This window comes from Galeopterus variegatus, unplaced genomic scaffold (genome assembly GCF_000696425.1).
Source record: "Galeopterus variegatus unplaced genomic scaffold, G_variegatus-3.0.2 Scaffold19543, whole genome shotgun sequence".
NCBI lineage: Eukaryota > Metazoa > Chordata > Mammalia > Dermoptera > Cynocephalidae > Galeopterus > Galeopterus variegatus.
The window spans coordinates 2,982-14,502 of NW_007745654.1; the positions used below are offsets into that span (position 1 = coordinate 2,982).

The window sequence follows — 11,521 nt, forward strand, 5'->3', positions numbered from 1 at the left end:
ATTAGACCACATATTTCTGAGAATACCTTCAAAGGAAGAATATTTTCCAAACCTAGATCTTCCCAGCAATATCATGAAAATTCCTTAATTCAAAAACCTTTGTAGATTTTAATGTTATTATTAAATAAAGTAGATCTTATTTGTACCTTGAACTCAATATATTGGGAATAAATCTATTATACATCTGTTATACTTAATATTATACTTAAAAGTAGGCTGCATTCAGCCACTGGTTCTTACCCAAAGATGCACCTCAGTATCACCTGAGAAATGTTTTCCAAAACTCACGAACCTGGGCCCCGGTCTGCAACTGTTGACTCAGAAACTCCTAAATGATTTTCAAGTAAATGCTTCTTTAATATCCACTGGCCTAAGCTGAAGAAGTGGTAATAGAAATTATCTGCAGATTTAAGATTTAGGCAGAGACTTGAAAACTACTAAGAAAAAATAGGTATGATGGTGTTGGTTCTGGACATTTTTTTTCTTTCTTATTACTGCTGCTTTTACGGAAAGAGAAAGTAGACAAACCTAGAACCCGATTAGAAATGTAAGGAGCGGGTCGGCCCAGTGGCGCACTGCTACAGTGCGCTGCTTGGGAGCGCGGTGGCGCTCCCGCCGAGGGTTCGGATCCCACATACAGACCGGTTCCCGCTCACTGGCTGAACGAGGTGTGGGCGCGACACCGAGGGTTGTGATCCCGTTCCCGGTCCCGGTACGGGCGTGACACTGAGGGTTGCGATCCGTTGCCGGAAACGAAAAAAAGACAAAAAGGAAAAAAAAAAAGAAAAGAAATTAGAAGAAGCCTGGAGAACCCAGTTTGGAGGCTAAAATCATTGAAAGAAATTAAAGGACTAGCACTGAGCAATGGTGATACTCAGTATTAAGTTTTACTGAATTAAAAGTTGGGTGCTTAAAATATGCTAATATTACACACACACACACAAATAAGCAGCTGATTCTATATGAAAATATGATCCCAAGATAATCCAGAAAAAGGGTCCTTTCTGCCGTTCGAACATTTATTCATTCAGTAGATAATTCTTAAGATCCTAGCAAATGCCAAGGTGAGAAAGATGGTTCCTCCTGTCAAGGACTTTACACCCAGGGATATAACCAAGAGTTTTACACTCATGGACTTTCATTAGGTAGCCCCGTCAGATGTGTAGTCAGTAGCAAAAGAGGTAACAATGTGGGCTACTGTCATTGAAATGTTGAATGGCTTCATTTTTGGTTATCTTTCTGGCCCAAACCTTAGGTGTATTTTTCCTCTGAGCCTTTTAGAAAAGAGAGAATTTAGATGTTTTTATCATGATGAAGCTTACTTAATGAAGAGAACAGCTAGATGAGGGAAGTACTTGCATTAGACTTGAAGAGTTTGGCTGGCCCAATTTAATTACTTTTTTAGCATCGTTCTCTGTTTTCTGGGATAGGGACTGGGGTGGGGGTGGATGGGAGTGGTATGGCGAGAAGCCTGGCAACCCTATCCTCTGCTACTTTCCCTTTTTGATCTTTCGAAATGGATTTTAAAAGGATTGCCCTTGAGATTAAGTTAGTAACTTTCCACAGGAAGTACCTCATGTACTGAGCTGACCTTCTGCCTTCTACTTTGTGGATCTTTGCCAAACACACTTGAATCAGCAAAGAGCAGTTTGCAAGTCTCTTCTCTTGAATATCTGTAAAAATAAACTGCTTTAGCCTTTTTTGGAAGATGTTTTTATGAAAAAAAATTATGTATATTATATGTATGTTGTTTTCACTTTAACAAAAGCTTCTAAAGACTAAATGTAATGAATTGTACAGTTTCAGTGATGTTTTTAGTTAGGCAAAACTGGAATTTAAAAATCTTTTATTTCATGAGTGATTTAGTATAGTTATGGCAATTAGTTAGTAATACTTGACTGAGCCATTCATTTCTAGTGGTATTAATTCCCTAATTCCATAGGTCCAACATGATGTTTGAAATCTCACTCTCTAAAATAAATCTTTTTCTGTAGGTGGTCTGCTCTGTGAATGAATAATTCCGGAAGAATGAAGAAAATTAAATCATTTTGGGAGTTCTTTGACGAACTTTGATAAATGGAAAAAGTATTTATAATTTATTAAAAAAAAAGGAAACTATCCCTGGTCAATGATCTTCAGGTGTGTTTCTTTTTTTGTTCCTCGCATGGCTTTTTTTATTTTTTCTTCCTTTCTCTTAGAGGATATAGTATCAACAAATGTTACAACATAAGTTTCTTATGTTCTAGTTACTGTGTCATTCTGGGAATTCTGGGTATTTGTTGTTAGGAGAAAGCAGATACTGATCTCAACCAATGAAATCTCCAAAATTAGGTGTGTGGATGTAAGAATAAATAACGCTTTACCAATTCAGAATGAATATGGTAGCCATAGCATCTCATTCAACATTCATGGTCTTTTTGTTTGTTTGTTTGTTTGTTTTAACTTTCTTAAAGGCAAGAACTGGACAAGACTTTAGTCTTAATATTTAAACCATTATTATTGTGCTTTATTAGTTCTGTGTCTTGGAAAAGTTTGCTAAGATTTTGGGCCAGATTAGGGTGATTTGACTTGGAATTTCTTAACTGTTTGGCACCATTAATCTGTGCATACCTAGTTACATTTCAGGATAAACTAGGGTCATAAGTTTAGTGCCTAGGGGCCAAAGAGTTGTCTGTTATTAATTAGAAGCTGGCCCAGGCTAGAGGCTGGATTGGTATCAATAAGTCAGTAATCAAATAGCTCAATGCTGTGCCATAGTGGTACTTGTAGTAGAACAGAGAGCAAGGTTCACTCAATACAGTGACCTTCTGGTCCTCTTAACTGCTTATGGGCTAATGAAACAATTGGTCATATTTTGTCTGTAAGTGCATTGAGTTTAAAAAACTCAAGAATAAAAGATAATGGGGAACATAACTAAGAGGATATGTAAGTTCACGTGTCATTGTGTGATGGGAAAATTGCTTTATTTATAAAATAAAGGAGCTGAATTAAATGATTCCTTAGGATTTCTTCCTAATTAATTAAGACCATGATTTTAAATTATGACTGACTTAGATTCGAAAGGTGGTTATGTGACCTCAAGCAAGTCACAGCTCCTTTGGGTCTGTTTTTTTAATCTAAAAAAAAGAAACAAGTATAGGAGAAACACCTAACTTACAAGATTTTGAGTACCAATTAAAATAATACATATAAAGCATTTGGCACAGTATCTAGCACTTAGTGTTATTGGTACTCTCTAGGTTTTCCTTTTTTTTTTAAGTTTTTTTTGGTTCTATATTCATATTTTTACTTGAATATTCATTTGGACATAATACTTTTATGTTAGTAAGCACTTTATAGTTTGCAGAGAATTCTTTCAGGTGAAGAATAGAATCTTGGACTCCTGAGACAGATGTGAACCAGCTTCTCACACAAGACAGATCTTTGGCAGATGGTTATCTAGATTCTACTTGAATATGTCCTGGGATTACAAAAAACAGTACAAAAATCCATAACTTTATCACCTAATATTAATTTTTGGTATAAGCTATTCTAGACTTTTCTATGCACTTATAAATTTTTTAATACAAAGAGATCATTTTCCTGTGCTACCTATTTTTACTATGGTTATGACATTAATTGCCTTTTCCCCTTAATATATTTTACCATCAGTGAGTATAGTTCTACAAGGTTATTTATATTGGCTATGTATAAGCCCATTCTGTAGCTTACCATAATTTTACTAACTCCCTATTGTTTGTACCTTTATTCATTTAAATGAACATTTTATAGAGTGTCTGCTTGGTGTCAGATGCCATTCTAGGAACTGAGTTTCAGTCTGGAACAGGATACATATCAGATGCTTAAATTCTGACTTTTTTGTGTGTGTATGTGTATTTTTTGTTGGTTGGTTTTATGGAAACATATAAGGAAGAAACCACCTGAAATCCCACCAGACTACAGTAGGACCACTTTTTGGTGACCTTCTTTTTATACATCTATCTTTTAATTCATGTATACACACTTTTTACTTTTTCTTTTTTTCTTTTGGCTACTCTATAACACTGCAATGTAAAGACCTTTCTGTGGAGACTTCCAAGTGTCCCTTACTAATCACTCACCTCAGGATGGGCCAGAGGCTATGCATGTTTGCAAGGTTTCAGATGAGTGTTGCTTGATGTCTAGGAAGGAGATACTCATTTGTACCTTAGTATCTGAGGGTAACTGTTTGGGGTCTTTGAACAGGTTAATGTTTTTAACCTTTGCCAGTTTGGTATGCTAGCCTGATTTGTAAAGGAACTAAAACACCCTTCTTGACCTCTGCCGCAGTTAAAAGTACATTTCACAAGACCCTCTGCCTCCTTCTCTAGTGCTTAAGACTTCCCAAAGATGATGTGCAGCATTTTGGTGATAATGGTAAGACATGTTACCACAGTAATTTGAAAAATGAAGAACTTGACCTGCTAGTAGGTGACAATCACATTCTAACACATCTCTTTGCTAAGTTCCTGCTATTCATAATAATTCCCAAACTCCTAATATAGATACACTCACATTGTTTTCTCTAATTAGTTTCCTTTGTCTAACCTTGAAATGTTTTACTTGAGGGTTGATGAAAACAGGACCATGTCCCTAGGCAAGGCCTACTTTAGGATTACTGTGCCTTTCACAGGTTTGATGTGCGGCTGATAGAGAAACTATAATCCCCATTTCACAGGTTAATACAGGTGCTCAGAGAGATTAAGGAAATCACCCTGATCAAATAGCTGGTGACCTGGGATATGAGTCTAGGTCATTAGAGTTCAAGCCCAATATTCTTTACTGTACCAGGTGTCTAATATAAACATCACATATTCATAGTTTAAAAATTCATCTATTCATTCCATATATGTTTAGTGAAGGCCTGTTATATGCAAGGAAGAGCCCTAGGTGTTGAGTAGTCATGTGTGAATTAGACATACATCCTGTCCTTAAGGAGATGAGAGGCTGTTTGATTCAGGATTTTCTGAGGACATGCTATATGCCAATTATGCTAAGTAATGTACATAGATTAGTAGCACATGGACTGTGCCCTCAAAGCTTATAGTCTAGTGGATATATGTAAATAAATCATAAGAACATAAAGTTGAATGCTCAGTGCTGCAATGGATACTCCAAAGAGCTTTCCTAAAAAGAGTGTCTGTGTGACTATACCCAGTGTTTCTTTCCTTAGCTATTGAAAACCTAGATTGGTGGTTCTATCTATGTCAATTACGGTACTTTGACAGCAAATAATAGAAAAATCTCATCAAGGAAAAGTCTTTTCGCATAACTGGAAATCTAGAGTTAGGGACAGCTCTAGATGCTATGATATCACAGGCTTAGTGATGCCATCCAAGACCCAAGTTATTCTCATCTCAGAGGTCTCTCCTCCAGGACTGGTGAAGTTAATCATGTGCTTTCTTGCTCCAGTACAGCAGAAGAGGGAGAAACTGTTTCCCAGGCATGGACAGTTAAGTCTTTTTTTTTTTTTTAAGTCTGATTGAGCTAAATTAGGTTTCGTGTGTTTTTATGGATCAATTGTAGTTGTCCTGATTAAACAAGGTCCCCCTTGGATTCATGGATAGGTTAGATATCTGGACAAAGCTGAAATTCTGTTAAAAAAGAGGAAGTAAATGGATATTGAGTAGGCAACCAATTTCCCACAAAATCATCTTGTTCACCTGAAAACCAGGTTATCCTGAATGGTCAAATTGAGTTTATAGGAGCAATTCCTCCCACAGTCTTCTCAAACTTTAGAAAGAAAATTATTGGTAGAGCATAAAAGTTGTCTCATGTTAAGTTTTTATAGAATAAGACAATCAGCAGATGTTCAGAGAACTGTTCTCTGAAGAGTAGTCCTTATGGAGATCCAAATCAGGATGCATTCAGTTGCAATTACCAGAATACCCAACTACACTGATGTAAGCAGCACAAAATGTAATTTATCTCCCTGGTCATGAAGTCTGGAGATTGAAAGTTCCAGGTTTCAGGCCGAGCCCGTGGCACACTCAGGAGAGTGCAGCGCTGGGAGCGCAGTAGCGCTGCCGCCACGGGTTCAGATCCTATATAGGGATGACCGGTGCGCTCACAGCACTCACAGCACTCACTGGCTGAGCGCGGTGCGGCAGGTCTCAAAAAGGACAAAAAAAAAAAAAGAAAGTTCCAGGTTTGAGACAATGACTTAGTGATGCTTTCAGGCACCTAGGCTTGTTCTGTTTTTCTGTTCTTTATCCTCCTCATCCTTAGGCATATCATATTGCATGGCCATGGTAACTTCAAGCATTTCATCGTCACACAACTGTATTTAAGCCCAGATAAAAAGTAGCAGGCCTCCTTACTGTCTTTCTATCAGGAAGTGTACTTTTTAAAAGAAGCTCCCCTCTACACTTTCTCTTACATGTCGTTGTTCACATGCCGCCTCTTAAGCTACTTGCCATCAATGGGAATGAGATACTGTGTTTTGCTTCGACCAGTCTTAACTTAGTTCAGACCTTGACAACTAGGGGAGAAGCTGACCTTCCCTAACATAGTGCCCAAGCAAAATCAGTTTCATCAGCTACAAAAGGGGGGAAATGGCCATAGGAAAACAACTAATAGTGTCTGCTTAAGATCAACTTGGCAGTATGTCCAAAGCCTAAAATCATGCCTCTGTTCTATTTTAGTATCTATATTAGGAAAACATTAATTTCAAACACGGTGTTTCTCAAAATATGTGGTGAAGCACCAGGGTTTTTTGTTTTGTTTTTTTTTTCCAATTCATCACAGACCAATATTAGAAAAATGAAATACAAAAACATACACTATAAAAAAAGGTATACACTGTACAAGCCTGAAGTTTTTTTTACTAAATTCGAAGGCCCTACATTTCTCTGTTAAATTACTACAAAAATGTCTAAACACTTACTCTCAATTTCTGTCCTTAGCATGGACCAGTCACAGTTTGAAGCCCAGCCAAGGTTTATGAGCACACTTGAGAGGCACTGTTTAGCCAGCTGACTTCATAATCTGCCCCTCATGCCTTGTGTCCTGCTGCTCCTTTTGATTTACCTACAACAAGCCATTCCCTGTTACCAGAATATGCCATGTATTTTTGTTTTACTTCTGGACTTGACTTCACATTCTGTTCCCCCTTCCTGGAATGCCCTCCCCTGGGGAACACCTCATCTTTTTCGACCAGCTTAAACACCACCTTCCCTATGATATTTCTCCTGAATTCTTCACTCACCAGCAGTGTCTTTCCTTTAAACCCTGTGTATACTTATTTTATTGGATTGCAGTTTTTCCTGGGTCATTCTGCCTTACTCAACCAAAATTTCCCTGACAGTGATGATTGTCTTGTTCATCTTTATATCCCCTATTCCTGGCACACATAGTATGTCCAGAATAAATGCTTATTGTATTGAATCAACAAATGACATGATTTCTGTTTATTTACTTTTTTCTCCCCCAGATATTTTCTACTGTGTTTCTGCCTTCATTTTTGTGGAATTCCTTATAAGAATATACCATTCTGACACACAGTAAATTGTTCTTTTCTCTTTCATCAAATCTGAATTTAAAAACAAGAAAGATACAACTTTTCCTTGTTGTGTATTCTGATCATAAATCCTATCCTATGGGCGTCAATGTCACTATCACTACATGCAGTATGTGGGGTTTATGTACCTTTGATTCTCTGACATGTATGCCACTCCAGCAGCATACTGAAATCCCCCGTAGCAATAAATAAACCTGTATATGGATATACATAACCCCCCCAAAGTACCTAGTAGAATGGTATATAGCACAGAGAATATATAATTTATAGTCACACTGACCTAGGATTTAATCCCTAATCATATGCTAGCTCTGTGACCTTGGGCAAGTTCCTTAGCCTCTCTGAGCCTGTTTCTTCCATTAAAAACAGCTCTCATAGGATGACATGAGGAAACAATAGCTGCTTGATAAATGTTAGTACCCTCTGCTCAGAAAAGCACATATATGTGGATTGACAGGGAAGTGGGCTGAGTTCAGTCTAGGCAGCAGGGCAAGTAAACAGGAGTTAATGGATCTGCTTGTCTCTTTAAAGAGTCAGGGCCAACCCATTGGGCAGGCTTACTGAGAAAGATGACCTGCTTTGAAATTCTATCTTGGGCAGAGCCTTGGTTGCTTCTCTGTTTTGGTGCTTCTGACTTTCCTGCTCACAGCTGGCAGGAATAGCTACTCTGGAAGCTCAAGGGGTGCATGACTAAGGTGGAAGGATGAGCAGCTGCTGCTTGTTAAAGTAAGTGGGTTGGTTGGGAGGCAGGCGAGTGACATAAAAGGCAGCACACGGAAATACCCAAACTCCACTGCTCAAATGACATTAAGGGTCCAAATCATTGCCATGAGGGAGCCTTGGGGGCATTTTTTCTCCAGGCTCTCTAACTTTTTTCCTGTACCACTGATTTTTTTCTCTCCAACTTTAGAAAGGAGGAAATAATATATACATTTATTGGTCAATTGATTTGAATTAAATTAAAAAACTGGCTTCAACATGCCGTATGTTTGCACACCTCTGTCGCTGTGCTTCAGCTGTTCTCACCACTGGAAATGCTCTTCTCCCTCTGCCTACCTGGTGAATGCAACCCTAAATCTCAAATCCAATACTAGCTCTTCTTATGTCTTCCCTCCCCAGTGCCACCGTGCTTTCTAGGCTGCCACCACTCTTTAAACTTAACTCAGTTATTGTGATTCACACACAAATAGCCATTAGTTTTTGAGATCTCTTTCCCCTAATAAAATAAAAGCTTCTCTTGGGAATTTTTGATTCTCAAGTGCTTGGCTTATAGTAGGTACTCAAATACTCACTGAGTTGGAAACTTCTACTCTTCAACATATTTGACAAGTACTAGTTCCTCATTAATTTTAGTTAGGTTATAGAAGTATAGTAAAAGTCCCTATGGATTGAGCAGCTGAGCAGCTCTGAGAGGTTACTGGACACTCCACCTGTACCTCAGGGACAATAAAAGTAAAGGTAGCATGTGCTAACCCAGCAGCAAGGAGGAAGAATTAAGGAGTCATTTGGAAGTCAAAGAGTCACATTTCTTAATTTAATGTTTGCATACTCAGATTAATTTCTTGGCAGCCCAAAGTAGATGCCCAGGTTTATCTAGAAGTTCCTTGGAAGTCATCAGACTTCACAAGAGGTGCATGGGGTTTGGAGTCATGGATCTAGCCCTGTATTTCCACTTAACTGTGCAAACCACTTGGACAGAGTATTAAGTCTGATAGACTTGGGTTCAAATCCTGGTTCTGCCACTTACTAGCTGTGGAAGCTTGTTACCATTCTCAGCCTCAGTTTCTTTCCAATCTAGAAGGAGGATAATTATTTTGAAGGGTTGTTATGATGACTAAATAACAATTGTGTAAAATGCTTAATCTAAGTCTGGTACTTCATGGATCTTTAATAGGTGGTAGTTATAATTTTGAAATATCGGGGTGGGTGGGATGATGATCTGGGCAACATATTACTATTTATTAACTATTACGAGATTCAGATATATGCAGGGGAAAGTCAGCTTAGATTTAAAAAGCTTCCTTACATAGCTACTTTTGTTAAATGGATGTCAAATAGATGCCTCATATTTGTAGTATGACTTAATAAAGACTTTCAAGGGGTTTTCCAGTTTTCACTCTTACGATTTTTTCTGATAATAGTCCCATACTTTCCTGCTTTGATGTGTCCTCCTACCTCAGGAGAGCCTTTTGGCTGTCCCTACAGGGAGCTCTGGACTGTGTCCTGCCTGAGGTGCTGAGATAAATTCTATTCTCGCTTTTCCTTTGTCCCTCCTTGCCTGCCTCTCTTAACCTGAGGTCTTATCTTGTCCTCTGGGAGGTATGTGAAGTGCTCTGCCAGTCTGCCTGTGTGCCTGGCCTGTTTTTTCTCACTGCCAGTACCTCTTGGATTCCAATTCCAAACATGGTATCCATCTGGGGTCACCCTTTCTTCCGGTGCCAAGAGAGAACGCATTCCAAATGGAACACAAGTGTGCCTCTCATGCTGGGCTGTCCTCATTTTGCTTGAGAACAACCGGAGCAGGATGTGGCCCACACCGCTGAAGTTTTCAGTCCCATATTTCTACCTTTCCCTCGGGATGATTTAGGTTTTCTGCTAAGAACCAAATCTGAAGAATGTCCTAAGAAATCTGGAGCCAAGGAAGCTTGCCAGAGCTCTGCAGGGAGGGCCAGAGCCTTGCTGAGGGAGAGAGAAAAGTTTTTAAACTCTCCATGAAGTGTACTATGTTCTACCGTTCATTCCCAAAGCCACCGGAAGCATTCCTCCCAGGAAAGGTGGAGTTGGTGGTGAGAAGCTGGAGGTGAGAAGACACCTGGAAGGACAGATTAATTCATTTTCTTAGTTTCCTATGTGGAGACAGTATTAGAGCCCAGCGAGGCTTTGGGACGGCCCAAAGATGAGCACCAACAGCAGCATGGTGGGCCAGCTGCTCTGGCAGGGGCCAGCATGCACCAGCTGGAAGCAGGACTTTGAAGGGGCTCTCTACCACCTGGCCAACTGCTTCTTGCTCCTGGGCTTCATGGGGGGCAGTGGGGTGTATGGGTGCTTCTACCTTTTTGGTGTCCTGGGTATGGGCTACCTGTGCTGCATGCTGTGGGGCTGGTTCAGTGCCTGTGGCCTGGACATTGTCCTGTGGAACTTCCTGCTGGCAGTGGCCTGCCTGCTGCAGCTGGTGTACCTGGTATACCGCCTGCGCAAGGACACCCTTCCTGAGGAGTTTGACCTCCTCTACAAGACGCTGTGCCTGCCCCTGCAGGTGCCCCTACAGACATACAAGGAGATGGTTCACTGCTGTGAGAAGCAGGTCTTGACTCTGGCCACTGAGCAGACCTATGCTGTGGAGGGTGAGACACCCATCAACCGCCTGTCCCTGCTGCTCACTGGCCGGTAAGCTGCTCTGTCATTGCCCAGTTTCTTTCCCCAGCCCACACTTCTTATTTCCTAGTGTGTCCCTTTTCATTTCTTGTCCCCATCCATTGAGGGGAGGATGTGGTAAGTCGAACAAACCAAAATAGATTTTTCTAAGATTGCTTTTGCTTCCTCTTTCTTAGCATTTTCCAAGGGGAAACCAAATCATGAGGCATCTTCTTGGTTGGCAAGAATGATTGCATGTGCACTTGCTGCTGGGAGGTGTGGGGTGAGTGTTTCTCGAGAGCCCAGACCTGAAATGACCGCACACACACATAGACACCACACACACCACACACACCACACACATCATGCCTAAGCTGCAGCAGTATCTCTATAAGCTTTGAAAAATGGAACCTTTTGGGCCGGCCCGGTGGCGCACTGGATAAGTGCGCCGCTTGGGAAGCGCGGCAGCGCTCCCGCCCGAGGGTTCAGATCCCACATACAGACCGGTTCCCGCTCACTGGCTGAGCGAGGCGCGGGAGCAACACCGAGGGTTGCAATCCCGTTGCCGGTCCCCGGTCCGGTACGGGGGCAACACTGAGGGTTGCGATCCGTTGCCGGACATGGAAAAAG

General features: G+C 40.4%; 1 protein-coding gene across 1 annotated transcript; it reads left to right on the top strand.

The window, feature by feature from the left end:
- Window positions 1–10,277: 10,277 nt before the first annotated feature.
- LOC103583081 (popeye domain-containing protein 2-like) lies at window positions 10,278–11,116 on the top strand. The gene is made up of 2 exons (XM_008564496.1): window positions 10,278–10,924; window positions 11,089–11,116. Exons 1-2 carry the CDS (start codon window positions 10,434–10,436, stop codon window positions 11,114–11,116), a joined length of 519 nt encoding a protein of 172 aa, XP_008562718.1. The 5' UTR covers window positions 10,278–10,433.
- Window positions 11,117–11,521: the final 405 nt, after the last annotated feature.